Below are 16,847 nucleotides of genomic sequence, written 5' to 3' on the forward strand. Positions count from 1 at the left end.
TACTTACTCGATAGACATATAAATTACTACAAATATACCTATAAATTAACAAGATATCATTCAATGTGGAGGAGAGCAGCTGCAACCTAATGACACCCTGGAGGTATCTTGGTTACTTTTTAGAAAACAGAAAAAAACCTGCCTCATTCCAGGTAATACATAAAAATAACACTTTAACACAAAGTGTTCATCCTGCCTGTATGCTTTCCCTAAAATGCTGTGTGAACAACTCAGAATTAAATAAAATTAGGACATAAGAATTAACAAGTACACCTAAAACAGACAAGAAGTGTAATTAAGGACTGCTTCCTGTAATCCTAGCCATATTGTTCCACGGATAATTTTCAGAACATAAAAATACAATAAATACTATAATGGAAATATAGGGATTCATTTATTACTTTTTGGTTTACAAACAAAGGCACCCAATAATGCTTTTATTTACTTCTTATAAAAGATTCTCAATTTACATTTAAAACAAACAAAAAAAACCCCACAAAACAAAAAATCCCAAGTTAATTCCTACAGACAACACAAAAAAAGGGGGAAAAGGAAATTCTTTTCCCTGCTTTCAAGCTTTATTACACAGGTTCAAAAATGATTATTTTATGCCATCCTTAAGTCAAAGAACATACTGCCAAGCTTCTCTGCACTGAGTCTTAGGACTTGTTACTGTTGCCAAGTCAAATATAAATATAGTTTCAATGACATCACAATTTACAAATGCATATTCCAAGATTAAAACTGAATGGGGGAAAAACCCCAAATGTTTTAGAATACAGTTTAATCAAATGAGTTAAATGAAATAAGAAACATTTAATTCAGTAGGCTATCCTGTTAAATAAGAAGTTTGTGTAGGAAATATAATCAAACAGAACTAAAAATCACGTCTAGTAAATGACACAAATAATTTCTCAAATCTTTAAGTCTGACTTAAGTTCAAAGTCTAGTTGGTGGGGATTAACAATCTATATACTCTTTATACTAATCTTAGAACTTTAAATTCTAGAATGACAAACTAATTTATTCATTAGTTTTCTTTTGACAACAGAACTCAACACACAAATTAATGCAGTGGCCTCAGCACCCTCCCAGTTAACATTTCTTTAAGCTAGATTACAAGAACAATAAAACCGTTCAGAAGACATATACTCCTTATGCACTTCATAGGCCTGCCCAAGTTGTCCCCAACTCTTTTGCAAGACACACAGACAATTCATCTGATTCTAAGTCTATTCAGCAGAAGTATAAAAATCATACAAATGTTAGCATGTTTTCAACACATTATGGAAATACATTTGGAGAGATGGAGTACTCAAATGTATATTATGTGGGCCACTTTAAATAAAAGGCATCATTATCTATTCCATTTTCAGACATTGTCATGGTCTCTTATACCTTTATATAAGGTATGGTCCTAGACCAGAGACTTTAATATCATTCCAAAGAATATAGAGATATTTATATACATATTTCTTTTAAAATAATATTTAAAAGTTTTACTACAGAAAATCTGGCTTCAACATGGAAGCATTTTTCCTTTTTAAGATTATACACCTGCATGAAAGTAGGTGATTTCCTTTACATTTAGTTTTTCACAATAGCAAAATAAACTTCTTATACATTGCATTTAAATTGACAAAGTTAAGATGTAAAGCTCCATGTAACTTTTTGTATTGCAAACTGTTCTCTTTAAACATACTCCAGATACACTGCTGATTATTTAATACAGTACAACTTGATAAACTTAATTAGAAGTGTTATGCTGAACAATTTGTTAAATCAAATGTATGTTAAAACAGTAAGTAGGGTTAACTATTATGATTAAAAGGGAATTTTAATGTATCATTAAAATATACATCAATTTTCTTGCTATTGTTTCTAGAATGCATTTCTTTCTAAAGCTAAAACCACATGCATAAAAAATAAATGATACCTTCAAACTCATTCAACAGTTTGCTACCTTATGTGGTATGTAAATAAAGTTCTTTATTTAATTTCGTACACATTATCTTAAGCATTATTTTATTTTTCTTGAAGGAATTCATCTTTCAAGGTCAAAATTAGTATGTGTTTACACACGAGTACATTTTTTTAATGTTATTACTACCTGCAAATACATTCTTCCATAATAATGCACTTTCAGTTTTCATTGGAAAGATAGCACAAGCCTTTTAAAAGTCCTATGAATAAAATTTATAAAGGGAGGAGAACACAAGCATGGTGAATCCCTCCCAACTCCCACTTCCATCAAAGTCTCAAGAAATCCTCCTGCTTCAAAACATAAACAATCTCACAGATTTTTATTTGATCATAATGTGGACAAGAAAACTGTATTCCTATTCTTTTTGATACTAACAGTTTTACTGAATTTGTTTTCACTTTCTGTCAAAAAACACGTTACGGTGCTGATATGGATTCTCAAACCCATTTAGATCGAATAGAGTCATTAGAATAATATAGCCTTCTGATTTTAAAAGCAACTGATTGCTTATAGAAAAATGATATGCATCAGACATTTAATAAGAAAAAGAAAAATGAGAACATGTCTTTCATGTTTGATACCATTTAACTTACAGAATGATGTGAAAATAGGTTGGTTATAATTTTAACAAAACTAAAACCCACTTCCACTAATGAAAAAAACAAACACTGAAGAATCAAATATCTACCAACTTAGCTAGTATTACTGTCCAAATGAATGTCTTCCATTGCACTGAACATTAGAATTAGAAATTCACTATATTTTAAGGCATATTTTAATTAATATGTTCCAGAATTGCACAGTTATACTGGTCAGTGTTCCTATTTCCCCACTCTTGTCCTCAGCACACCCCTTTCTTCTAGGGCTCAAAATATTAAGTCATGGTTTTGGTGGCTACTGTAGATTTGAGCTGGCATAACACAGTGTGTTCACTAAGTTTTATGAGCATAAACATTAAAATGTTACATAAAATATACCATAATTTACTTCACACTCCGATCTAAGATGGTTTAATGTCTTGACAAAAGGTGAGATGACTTAAGTACATTTTACATTTTGTACATTTAGATCACCATATGTATAGATGTTCTAATGCTGAATTCTTGGTCTTCAGTATCTCATAGTGCTGGATGCTCGGAAGTATGACAGAAACTTGTAACACAGACTAACCACAAAGTACCAGATATTTCTTGCCATTTGTGATCTTGCAATAAAAATGCGCCAGATGAGGATCACAAGGATAGTATTAAAACCATAACGTATATTCCGCAACCTGGAAAGCAAATCAAGAGATATGTTCGACAGTATTTTCCAGAATAAAATATTGTTAGATGGCAGCTAATACTGAGTTTTTAATCAAAGCTCAAATCCATATTAATTTGAAACTTACGATAGGCATTAAGTATACTGTAGGTAAACCAGGTATGTACCTTGAATTTCTAGAGCTTCCCATCTTATCTAAAAAGGTTCATTCATTACTTACATCACAGTACAGACAAAATAGAGCAAACCTTTTTTTTTTTTTTGACATCTTTAGTTGCTTACAAGTTGTCAGACAAGTAACTTACTCTTTCAGTTACAGCTGACAGTCACAAGATCAAAGGCCAAGTGGACAAGCCCTTATCCAAGCATAAAACATGGCATTAACTTGATAGAGGATCTTCCCTTTTCTCAAAGAGTAACAATATGTTACTCTCATGTTTCAGCTCATGTTTCAAAAAATTTTGATGTTTCTGATGGTGTTTGAAAGAAATACAAACCTTTAGATATGTAATAATGTTACATAAATTATACTGACTTCAGCAGACAGTGCAAGATAGGACTGCAATGTAAGAAAAATGATGTAGAGAAAAGAGCTTCGAATATGGAGTCAAAGATCAATATTCTAGTTTGCTTTGCCACTCAATACAATATGGCCTAGGCAAATACAACTTTCCTAAGCCTCAATTTCCTCATCTGTAGAGCTGGCTGCCCTGCAAAGTCTCACAGAGTTATGAGGCATGAGAGGGATAATAATGTGAAAGTCTTAAAAAGTGTCATGAAAATCATATTTAAAAGCACTACTAATGTAAGAGATTACCATTAAAAATTATCTGCATCTTTGAATGCTGGATTACCAGTGATTTTTCCTCTATTTTCTGAGTATTTAAAAAAAAACCAGTGTGTTACTCGTATAAAGAGATAAAGATATAGCTCTATTTTATATAAGAAAAAATATTCTATGCTGAATAATGTATTCTCTTCTCTTCCTCCAAAGATTATTGAGGATTAAAATAAAAACACAAACCTTTAAAATAGATTATCTAAACTATCTTTCTTCTAATATCTTTACTTTTTAAGTAGCAATATAAATAAAGATAATAGTAATTTCTGAAACTCAATTCCACCTGAACTTCATACTAAGAAAGACATAAACTGATGAAGACAGTAAGTTTCAACAATCTTAGGCTAAAGTAATACTACCATAGTTCCAGTCCAAAGGTAAGTACTTTTCCTAAATATAATAAATTATTAGCAATATCTTTTATTCAATATACCAGTTTACCAAAAAAATTGTGGAATATTTCATAAGGAAGACAAGCAGCAATCAAATCCATGCATCAAACTCACTTGTTCAGATGTTTTCTGGCTGCAGGGAGGCCAGACATTTCTTCATTCAATACGTACTTCTTAGTTCCCAAGCAGTAGTTCTCTATATATTCTGCCCAATGTAACTGCCGTACATCAATATTGAAGGTCTACATTAACAAAAAAATTACTGATTATTTTCTTGACTAATTTTTCTCACAACCAGTCAGAAATTCACACTTTTTCTAAAGGTCAGTTCCAAGTGACATAATTACAAAATTCTTAAATACAGAATTAACTTCTGAAATCTTACTGCTAGTCGCAGAAAAGTTTGTATTCCTAGTTCATACCATCCATTAAACATGGAAACATTTGAGAAGATAATCTGGAAACTAATGTCAGCATTTAAAGAGAAGTAGGTTAAATATAAGAAAAAAGCCCGGACGATTTTGCTAAACAAAGAAAAAAAGACAAAATTATATTGTCCAAATAGATCTATGTATTCCTCACTACTTTATGCATGTACTGATACATTTCCAGTTCCTTTCTATGTGCAGTCTCTTCTCTCTTCCTGTACATCATGCCTACTGAACAGACTAATTTTCCTGGAGAAGACTTCTGACATCAAGAGGCATTATGAAAACAACATCTCTGACATCAAAATATGTTATGAAAGCTGGCTAATGAGTTTGGATAACAGTAATTAGATTATTTGATGAAAAGGATAGGTAAATCCAGAAAATGAAAGCCTTCAGGAATGTTATGGCAAAGTAAGAGGGCTATGCATTGCTCAGTGCTCCTTAGCATATAATCAGATAATTTTTTGGAGTTACAAAGGTATTATTCAGTATATACCATCACTTATCTAAAAATAGCCAATTCTAGGAAGGGAAACCTACTATAAAAAATTCAGTAAAACATTAAAATGCAGTAACTCTGCATTAAAATGAAGACTTAGGAAACATTTTGAGAAGGTATATGTGTATGTTATTGGGAATCCCATAAGAACAGTTATTAAAAAAAATAGAAGCAGTATCTGAGAAGACAATGCCTGGAAATTTTCCAAAAATAAGAAACCAAGTCACGAATTCAAAACACAAATACAACTCCCACTCCCCCCATCCCTGCCCCGACACACATCTAGGCATATGAGAGTCAGAAAGAGGTCCTATAGATTACCTCCAAAAGAACAACTATTAGACTGTAAGTTGACTTCTCAACAGAAGCAATGAAAGCCAAAAGACAGAGATGTTTTCCAAGTACTCAATGAAAATAAGTGCTAAGATAAAACTCTATGCCAGTGTAAATATCCTTGAAAAATAAAGGTGAAATAAAGATATTTCCAGAGAATAAAACCTGAGACAATCTGACATCAGCAGAAAACCCATGCCAGAGAAAGTAAACTTAAGGACATTCTTTAGGCAGGAGAATGATTCTAGATTTAAGTCTGGGGATGGAGGAAGAAATAAAGAGCAATAAAAGGACAGTTACGCTGGTAAATCTGTATGAATATTTATTGCATAAGCTGCAATAAAAATACTGGCTTGTGTGGCTTAATATATATATAGAATTAAAACATGCATTATGGCTGAAACCGCAATTACTTTCGCACCAACCTAGTAACAATAACAGATACATGCTGATTCTTCACTATCAGAGAAGGATAAAAGTATCAATTTATATTAGACCTTGCTAAATTAAAGGACATTGTAATCTCTAGAGTAACCTACTAAACCAAAAAGGAACATAATTCTATGTAACACGTATAGATGGGAAAATATTAAATTATTCAAAATATAATCTAAAGGGCAGCAAAAAAAAAAAAACAAAAAACTTAAAACCAGCGTGACAAATACAAAGCACTACTAGTCAGACTAAATCTAAAATGATAGGAATTACATAGGGGTTAAGTTCTCCAATTAAAGGTCAAAAATTGTCAGACTGAAAAACAACTATATGCCGCTTACAACTAACTATATGCTGCTTACAAAAGACATATCTAAAAGATAAGATACAAAATGATTGAAAATAAAATGGAGAAACATACACCATATAGTTCTACCAGCAATGTGTAAGGATGCTGATTTGTCCAGGGACTCACCAGAGTACATTGTCCAAGTCTGCATTTTTGTAAATTTGATAAATAGTAAATAATATCCCAGTCTAACTTTAGTCTGCATTTCCACTGAGTAAAGCTGAGTATCTTTTCAAATACTTGGGAATCATTTTCTGTAAACTGTTCATCTCTCTAATCTATTTTCCAATAGGATTTTTTTTTGTTTTACTATTTTTAAATAAACATTTTATGTACTAGGGAATGTATACTAAAATCATTTTGTTATACCACTATTTATCAACTAAGTGGCTAAAATTAAAAATCAAAATTAAAAGGCCAAGTGTTACGGAGGATGTGGATTAACAGGAACTCTCATACACTGTCCTTTGGAACGTAAACTGATATAACCACTTTGGAAAACTGCCATTACCTGGTAAACTGAACGTATGAACGCCCTATGCTATCCTATTTCTAGGTATATACCCTACACAAACGTGTACACATAGACATAAAGAATGTTCATAGGATAATTATTCCTAATAGCCAGAAACTGGAAATAACTCAAATGTCTATCAACAGAAGAATGAAAAAATACTGTATAATACCATTTATGTAAAGTCAAAAATAGGTAAAACTAATATTTAGTGCTAGAATTCAAGAGTTGTTCCCCCTGGGAAGACAGAGGAGGTACTGATTAGGTGCATTAGTCTATTCTCGCATCCCTACAAAGAACTACCTGAGAATGGGTAATTTGTAAAGATAAAAAGGTTTAATTGACTCATGGTTCTGCAGGGAGTACAGGCTTCTGTTTCTGTACCCACCTGTGCCTCTTGGGCACTTTTAATATGGCTAGCTCAATATGAAAAAATAGAAAGTGAAATATCCTTTAAATAATTTTTAGGTTTTTGATATGTTCAAACAATATTTTTTATTATATATTAGGTTAAAACATTTTGAAAATTAAAAAAATAAGTGGGAAGAGAAAGGAAGCTGGCACTGGATGAAAAAAATTCTTGAGAAACTGTAATGAACCAAATCTACAGTCTTTTTTTTTTTTATTTTTATTTTTTGAGGCGGAGTCTCGCTCTGTTGCCCAGGCTGGAGTGCAGTGACACAATCTTGGCTCCCTGCAACCTCTGCCTCCTAGGCTCAATCCATCCTCCCATCCCAGCCTCCCAAGTAGTTGGGACTACAGGCATGCGCCACCACGCCTGGCTACTTTTTTTTTTTTTTTTTTTTTTTTTTGTAGAGAGAGGGTCTCACTTTGTTGCCCAGGCTGGTCTCGAACTCCTGAGCTCAAGTTATCCGCTGGCCTCCCAAAGTGCTGGGATTACAGATGTGGGCCACCATGCCCGGCCCCTACTGTCTATTTAAGGCCTACATTAATCTGAGTTGTGCTAAAAACCTAATCAGATATTTTAAAGGGGCCCTGGCTTATAAATGCCAGCTAGCTAATTAACTAGGCTACTGGTAGAAGCAAAGGCAAATCCTTATCAGAAAACTGCAATTTCAATCCTGGCCTCAAAAAAATTCTCACCCTCAAAGAATATAAATTTATAGTCAAACAAATATTTTTTTTAAAAGATGCCATGGGTGAGACCTAGCTCAAGCAATAGATGGCAGAATCAGATGCTGCAAATCATCTGGAAGCTTAAATTATCAGAAGCAGAATGTAAAACAATTATATTTAATATGTTTCAAGAAAAAGTTCTAGAGACTGTTTAAGAAACATAAGATCTGAAAAATAAATTATACTTTCTAAAACTGAAAATAAAACAACTAAAACTCTAAATTCAATTGGATAGTTTAGATACAGCTGGCAGACTGTCACAGAATCTTAAATTATCTAGAGTTTAGCCCAGAAACACAGAGATACAAAATATGAAATTAAGGTTAAAAGATTTGGAGGACAGAATAATCTTACACTAGGAATTTTGGAAGACAATATAAGAATAGTGAAGAGGCAATATTTGAAGAAACACTGGCTAAGAAGTATTTCTCTGAATTGCTTAAACACACCAAACCTCAGATTCAGAAAGCCCAATCCAATCTAGGTAAATTTTTCAAAATTACACCCACTTTCATAGTGATACTGCCAAGCAGCAAACATAAAGAGAAAATGGAAGACAAGCCAGGAATAACAGATCACCTATAAAGAAGAGTCAACTACTGACTTTTCAACAGCAAAAATGTAAGACAGAATATAAAAAGTTTTTTTTTGTTTTTTTGTTTTTTGAAAGACTGTCACTCTATTGTTCAAGCTGGAGTGCAATGATGTGATCACATCTCACTGCAGCCTTGACCTCCTGGGCTCAACTGATCCTCCCACCTCAGCCTCCTGAGTAGCTGGGACTACAGGCACATGTCACCATGCCTGTCTCATTTTTTTTTATTTTTGTGGAGATGAGTCTCGCTATGTTGCCCAGGCTGGTCTCGAACTCCTGGCCTCAAGCCATCCTTCCACCTCAGCCTCCAAAGTATTGGGATATAGGCATGAGCTACTAGGCCCAGTAAAAAAGTTCTTTAACGTGCTGAAATCATGTTCCAAAACCAAGGGTGAAACAACACACATATCAGACAATCAAAAACTCAGAATTCACTATAAAACAGATTCCCTAGTAAAACATATTCTAGGTATGCTGAATATATTTCAGGCAGAAAGAAGATCATAAGGAGAAAATCTGAAAGCACAGACACTGGTATACACATATACATATATATATATAGAGAGAGAGAGAGAGAGAGAGAGATCTAAATAAAAACTAAATGAACAAAAGAGTATCTCAACACGGGGTTTAAATAGAGAACTGTGCCGGGTGTGGTGGCTCACGCCTGTAATTCCAGCACTTGGGGAGGCTGAGGAGGGCAGATCACCTGAGGTCAAGAGTTCCAGACCAGCCTGACTAACATGGTGAAACCCCATCTCTACTAAAAATACAAAAATTAGCTGTGTGTGATGGCATGTGCCTGTAATCCCAGCTACTTGGGAGGCTGAGGCAGGAGAATTGCTTGAACCCGAGAGGCAGAGGTTGCAGTGAGCCAAGATTGTGCCATTGCACTCCAGCCTGGGCACAGAACAAAACTCCATCTCAAAAAAAAAAAGAAAGAGAAAGAAAAAAAAATTAGAGAACTGAAGTAATGTATTAATGCAACCATTTTAAGTGAGTGGGGGTAGTAACCACAACTAAAACATTTTAAGGTTCTAAATATTATTAATATTAAGGAGGCTATGAATATTGCTTAACTTAGTCTGTGTTAGATATACATGTTAAAACATCTACAGTAAGCCCAAAAAGAACAATACACAAAGAATTTAAGTTCCAAACTAACAAAGGGCAAAATGTGGAATAACAAAAAGTAAAAGAGTTTATAAAAAACAATTTCTTAGAGAAGTTTTTTCTCAAAACTCAGAGAAAACAAAGTGTTTGAAAGAAAAACACATAAAGATAAAATTCTCTCTGAAACCAACATTAAGGAAAAAAAAGAATCAACATTTCAATCATGCTTTGAAAATACCTTTGCCACTCTAAAATACTTACACTAGAAATGTTAAGATACAGCAATTTTATTTCACCACTAACAATTATGACTAAAGCTTTATGAGAGACTATAAATAATGGCTTTCTTGTTGCATAATAGCTGTGGAAAATATTTCTCAGGTTGCTAATAGTTCTGTAATTAGTATGCTACTTATTTTCTAATATAAAACAGAAAATACTTGCTTGCCTTTTTATCTTCAGGGTTTAGTTGATTCATTAACATATTGACATTGTCAGTATTCCAAACCCAAGAATTACTTGTGAAATATTCAAGAAACACCATAGCTTTGTGAAGACGAGTTATTGTTTTCATCATCCTGTATTGTAAGAAAAATTGACAGATTCATATTTTGTACAGATGAGGAAAAATCCTATCACCACCCAGGGTGCAAGTTTCCCCCTATAATATAGACATTAGTATTAAAATTATAACATTTAATCATTAAGTGTACCAAATCAGCAGGGAATAAGACTATTTCTGCATCTTGGATGAATAATTTATAAATCCAAAAGGAAAATAAATTTTTTTTGAAAGCAGCAGCAAATGCATTTAATACCACCTAAACAGAGTTCTGCTGATATACAGAATTAACTCTCAAAGGGTATACAATACTCTTAAATTTTCTACATAAAATACTAAGCAAATGAATGGATTCAATTAATATTTCCTTGCTTTCTATTCCTTAAACTACATTTTAATTCACAGCTGCATTTGCTAAGATTTCCTGTGAATTCATAACATACTGTGTTATATTTATAATTCCAACTCTTCAGCACTGCTGAAGCAAAGAATACAGAAATATTCGTTTGCCACATAGTCAACTCTATTCATTTAAAAAAACAAAACAACTTTTCTTTAACAATGGTTGGCGCCACTCTTGATCATCTGGATGTGCTGTGAAATCAATGACTCATGCTGAAAACTATCTGAAATAGATATCCACTCACCTCCCCATACCCCAATACTCATCTTTATAGAAATAAAGGAGTGTGACACTCTTTTTAAAGTGTGTCTTTAAAGAAAGAGTGTGATTCTTTGTTTTTAAAAGTACAAGGAGCTTTAATCTTTAAATCTGTCATTTTATATATCATGGCTCACTGTAAGTCACTGATATCATAACACTAACTTGAGCAGTAACATCTATACAATAATATTTATGATAAGTAGTAGGGAAAGGGAAGAAAGAACTTTTTGAAACAAAACAAACTCCAAAAAAATCCCAACTTCTGTGAACAGAAAAATAATTTGTGGAGAAGTACTTTTTAAAGATTTCATTTATATTATAATAACGATTAGGATTATATGTATCATATAGTTTAGACAGTCTCAAAATTAGGGGTTTTAGAAATGGGACGGGCATGGAGGGAAATTACATTAGAAATAAGGAGAAAAAAATCAAAGTATCATTAGCTAAGCAATTCTGGTAACACATTCAATACATTTAGAAATAAACTCTGAATCCAGAATACTGGAAGAAAATGAAGCAATATAAACTATGTAAACAAAAACTATATTTCATCTAATAAAGTAATTTCAAAATAAAATCTCAATTAAACACAAAATGAATTATCAAGCATCGAAGGCCATTTCTGGACAGGGATAGTTCTGTAGATAAAAAGCATCTGAGGGGGACAAACACATGCTGCTCTTAGAAAAGATTAGGTGATTATTTTTTTCTAAACAAAAAGATACAACAACTGTCACTAAATTAGTACATACTATCATGCCAGTTTAGCATACTTAAATCTCTCACACACACACAGCTAACACGGTTTTCCTATACATACCTTATTAAAAAGTTTTTCTTAACTCTTGTTCACTGATAATTCTCTCACCTAATCTTATCTTCAGATTCATTCAAGTGACACAATCACCCTAACATTAATCAGTAATTCAGCCATTCAAAAAATAATTGCAATAAAAATTGGGGAGGGGGAAGAAATTTGAAAGGCCATATATTTGTGTGTGAAATTTATAGAATATTTATCATGCAACAAAAATACTGGATTGAAAACTATTGGGGAATAAGAAATGTAAAACTTTGCACCATCACTCCTTGGTTAAACATACCTTAGAACAGATGTTTATGACTACATTGCCAGGTATGTTCTGAATATGTATTTATTGTTTATTATGGCAACTTAAAAAAAATCACAATCTTTTAGAGTAAGGCAAGATCTTAATGATTATCTAGTCCAGGGTTTCTCAACCTTGGCACTATAAATACTGTGGGTCTGATCATTCTTTCGTGTGGAGGGCTATCTTGCGTGATGTAAGATGCTTGTCACCATCCCTGGCCTCTAGGTGCTGGTAGCAGCCCTCCCCCAGTTGTGATAACTAAAAATACCTGCAAACGTTGTCAAATGTCTCCAGTTGAGAAGTACACAGATTAAAAATAGATATCTGGTTTAGAGAAGTTAAGCTAGATAAAGTTATGCTAGTTAACCAAAACATAAGATCATGGAGCCATTTTTTAAAAAAATGTCAGGTCAGATGCTTATCTAGCTCACATTCAGAATTATTACGTAAACGAGTAAACTGGATAAAATGAATGACATGACTGACATCACTTTAATGTAGAATTAGGCATCATAGTAAGGCCCCAATATAAGGTGTAAAGTCTATTACTGTGCTCAATAAATTTCTGAACAAATGAAATAATATAAATTATAAGACTTTGTATTTAACATTTATAAAATTGTCTAAGTAAAAAAACCTTTATATTCCTTGTTGCATTCAGATTATAAGCTCCTGGAGGTCAAGGATCTGTCCTGCTTTGATACTTAGAAAGACTCACAAGGCACAAACCTCAGGTAAGAAGACTGTTTCCTTAATATTTCCTATTTAGGAAAGATATTAACTTCCAAAGATGCCTATGATATTATCTCCCATCCTACATGCCCACCTACAATACAATGTCACCTTGACTGTATTCTCAATGAGAGTTGAAAATAACTTAAAACCAACAGAATGAGGTAGAAGTGACATGATGTGACTTCCAAAGCTAGGTCAGAAAAGGTGTAGAGCTTTCTGTTTTGCTCACTGAATACTCACCCTTGAAGCCTTCAGTCACTGTGTATGCTGTCCAACTCCCCCTGAGGCTGCCATACTGCGAGGAAGCTCAAACTAGTCCATATGGAGAGGCCACATGGAGAGGGTCTGACACTACTGGAGAGAGATGCCCAGCCACCCCAGCTACTCTGTCCCCTTCCCCCCTTTACCACTGACTCCACAGCAAAGCTGCTCCAGTCCCTGTCTGACTACAATCATTTGAAAGATCCTGAGCCATTACCATCAAGCTAACCCTTCTAGAATTCCTGACCCACAGATATTGTGACACACAAATAAAACGATTGCTTTAAGACACTAAGTTTGAGGTGACTTGTTATGTAAAACAGATTAACAAATCTCAACACAGATCTCAATACTGGGAGGGGCTGCTATAATAAAAACCTAAAACATGTGGTACTGGCTTCAGGGTCAAGTGGTAAACAAAATCTGTAAGGCCTGTGAGGTGATCAGTAGTGAAATGTGAAAGGACCAGGAAAACATTATTAATGGAAGCCTTAAAGGGTTTTAAGAAAGCTGTTGGTGAGGGCTTGAAGTGAGGACAACAAACTGTCACCTCTGGTTATATGGAATATAGAAAGTGTACTAATAAACTCAGTGATCTAGCCAAAATTTGCTGAAAGAGGGCAAAAGAGGACAAAGATGATCTTAAAAAAAATGAACTATTTGAGTGGAATTTGGAGGAAATGTAAAATGTCAGCCAGGAATTCCTTAAGAAACAGTTTCTGAGCATAGCAGGGTAGGGGAAGGTGAATCCTTTGTTAAGACTTTAGAAAGACCTAGGCAGTGCCTTCTAGAACTTTAAGACAGACAAAAGGCACTCTCCAGATCTTAAAGAAATGTGTAACAGAAACTCTTACTGTTCAAAAGGCAGGATCTAAGAGGCAAGGATCTAAGATCTAAAAGTATTGTCCCATAGCAACCTCACAGGGGACCCAAGATAGAGAAGAGCTTGTATCAAAGAGACTTATGGGTATGGCTTTCGTCTAACAGGTTGGATTCCTTGAAAACAGATAACACCGGAAACCCACACAATTTTTAAGCAATCACGTCAGATTACATGTAAAGGGATAGACAAAAAAAAAAAAAAAGAAGAGACTGCTATATCAAGGGTCAGCAAACCAGGGCCTATATACCAAATCCAGCCCACCACCTGTTTTTGTAAGTAAAGTTTTACTGGGACACAATCATGTTCATTCATTTGCCTATTGTCTATGGCTGCTTTCATTTTTAACAGCAAAGATGAGTAGCTTCCACAAAAACCGCATGTCCTGCTAAACCTAAAATATTTACTATATGGCCCTAATTTACAAGAAAAGCTTGCCAGTTCCTGCCCTGATCCCCTAACCTTTCATGGGCACGAAGCAGGATAAGAAGGCTACTTGGCTGCACACAGAGCCCACAGGCCAGTTTCTATGCATAAGGAAGGATGACTCAGAGGGCAGAGGCAAGAACCTCAGAGAACTCCCAGAGAATAAGACTGAGCTCCTAATCAAGAAATCATCAACACATATCTGACTGCAATTCAGAAATGTTATAGACCAGTGTTTGTTGGATGCCTCCCAATTTCTCTCTTTTTGAATAAAACTGTCTAAAGCCATTATCCTATGCTTACCATCATTTATGATGGGTGTATGGGCAGTCAGTAACTCGTTGCTTTAGTTCACAGATCAATTCTTGAGGAACTATACTTGAGGAGCTATACTGACAAAATCACTACTAAAGAGCCTCATCCGACAATTGACCAGATTTAGATGACAAAACTGTGGCTTCCAGCTGATGCCACAGGGATCTGGGGCGGTGGTGGGGGTGGGGAGGCACGAGGGGGAAGGCAGGATGAGCGGGGGAGAAACAACTGTCCTTTCCATGTAGAAGAAATATGAATTGTTTTGGCCAGAAGGCTGACTATAGCAGATTGTACTTTCCAAAAATGATGGCAACAATACCCTTCATCTTGATCACTTTCTAAATCCCCTTATTTGGACACAGGGTGGGGAATATCACACACTGGGGGCCTGTCGTGGGGTGGGGGAAGGGGGGAGGGATACCATTAGGAGAAATACCTAATGTAAATGATGAATTAATGGGTGCAGCACACGAACATGGCACACGTATACATATGTAACAAATATGCACGTTGTGTACATGTACTCTAGAACTTAAAGTATTTTAAAAAAATGTGCTGTCAGGCACCAAAATAAAATTATGAACATATGAAAAAAAATTTAAGAAGATTTGTGACTCACTCGTGACTAGAAGAATGAGGCAAAAGTGATGCTGCATGACTTCTATGGGTAGCTCAGAAAAGGCAACGCAGCTTCCACCTTACTTGCTAAAAGACTTCCCCCTTGAAACCATCAGCTGCTATATAAGATCAGCTGCTATATAAGAAGTCTAATTCCCCTATCATTAATCCTTGCAAAGAACTATATGGAGAGATCCTTATGACATGACAAAGAGTAACAGCAGTCCCCTTGCTGTTCCACTGCCTCTCTGCCCACCTGCTTCTTTCATCTGATCACAAACACATGAAAGACTCCAAGCCAAAACTGCCCAGTGGATTCTTTCTCAAATTCCTGATCCTGACAGAAATAATTGAAAGAAATAATAAAATGACTGTTGCTGTTTTTAGCCTCTAAGTTTGAGAAGACTTGTTATGCAGCAACATCTCCTCTGAAGCATTTAGTAAACTAGCTATTCACTTATTTTTTTTTAATTTTACTAAGCCCCCTTTCTTTGTGCAAGGTAATGTGATATATTTAACCTGTTTTTTTTTTTGACTCGGTTTTTACTTTTCTGCCCTAAATTATAACAACCTTATTAATATAAAGAAAGCATGCACTGCCACCATTCATGAATTTACATCTGCTTTTTAGCCATGAAAGAACGCTTCCAATGGCAAGTATTGCATTTTGCAGATCATTCTAGAAAAGTCTGAAAATATTTCTTTACCTGTTCTAAAGTTGTTCAACACCTCTCACATATTTCAATTAGCTAACATATAGGGTTAGAAACATCATGGAAAAGTGAATCCACAGACAATACCTACAAGGAACTCAGATCCTGATACACTGTAACTGGCAGATACCTCACTTTTATTTTTTGAGTAGTTGATGGAAGTTCTGGGATCAGCATCTTCTTTATACAAAAATACTCAAATCCTGAACTCTCCAATCAACGACTCCACTGTAATGCCAAGGTAGTTAAAAAAAAAAATTAAGTATTTTAATAGTATATTCCACTGTTAATTGTGTGGTAAAGACGGTAGGAGATCTTTAAGTTTGTGGGATTTCAACAAAAACAAAAAAGAAAGGCAGTAACAACTATAAGAAAACGAAATTTTCCATTTATTATTAACTTTTTTTTCATAACTATGCCATTCCCAACCTGGAAAATTAGTCAAAAACTGAAATAACCATATTATAAGCTGAAAAGGCAGCTGAGGTATTTCAAGTAATTTTCTAGAAGCATCCTATATTTTTCACATAAAACTGCACCATCCATTTAAAGCAAAATGTTTGCCCTTAATCCCCTATACAAACTCATCCCTAGGTTTTTAAGAGGGAGAGAAGGGCTCAATTTCAGCTTACAATAACAATGACAACCATGATGTAGGACATTTCCTATATT

At 34.4% G+C, this 16,847-nt stretch overlaps 1 protein-coding gene across 2 annotated transcripts in view; it reads right to left on the bottom strand.

Moving 5' to 3' along the window:
• Nucleotides 1-422: 422 nt before the first annotated feature.
• Nucleotides 423-16,847, bottom strand: part of FAR1 (fatty acyl-CoA reductase 1) — a 62,904-nt gene continuing 46,479 nt past the window's right edge. For both annotated transcript variants that reach the window (XM_032166550.2, XM_032166549.2), the window contains exons 10-12: nucleotides 10,335-10,464; nucleotides 4,595-4,722; nucleotides 423-3,257 (exon numbers count right to left, since the gene is read on the bottom strand). In XM_032166550.2, the coding sequence (XP_032022441.1) occupies nucleotides 3,095-3,257; nucleotides 4,595-4,722; nucleotides 10,335-10,464 (421 nt within the window). In that variant the 3' untranslated portion in view covers nucleotides 423-3,094. The remainder of the gene's footprint in view (nucleotides 3,258-4,594; nucleotides 4,723-10,334; nucleotides 10,465-16,847) is intronic.

Source organism: Hylobates moloch, unplaced genomic scaffold (assembly GCF_009828535.3).
Source record: "Hylobates moloch isolate HMO894 unplaced genomic scaffold, HMol_V3 SCAFFOLD_11, whole genome shotgun sequence".
NCBI lineage: Eukaryota > Metazoa > Chordata > Mammalia > Primates > Hylobatidae > Hylobates > Hylobates moloch.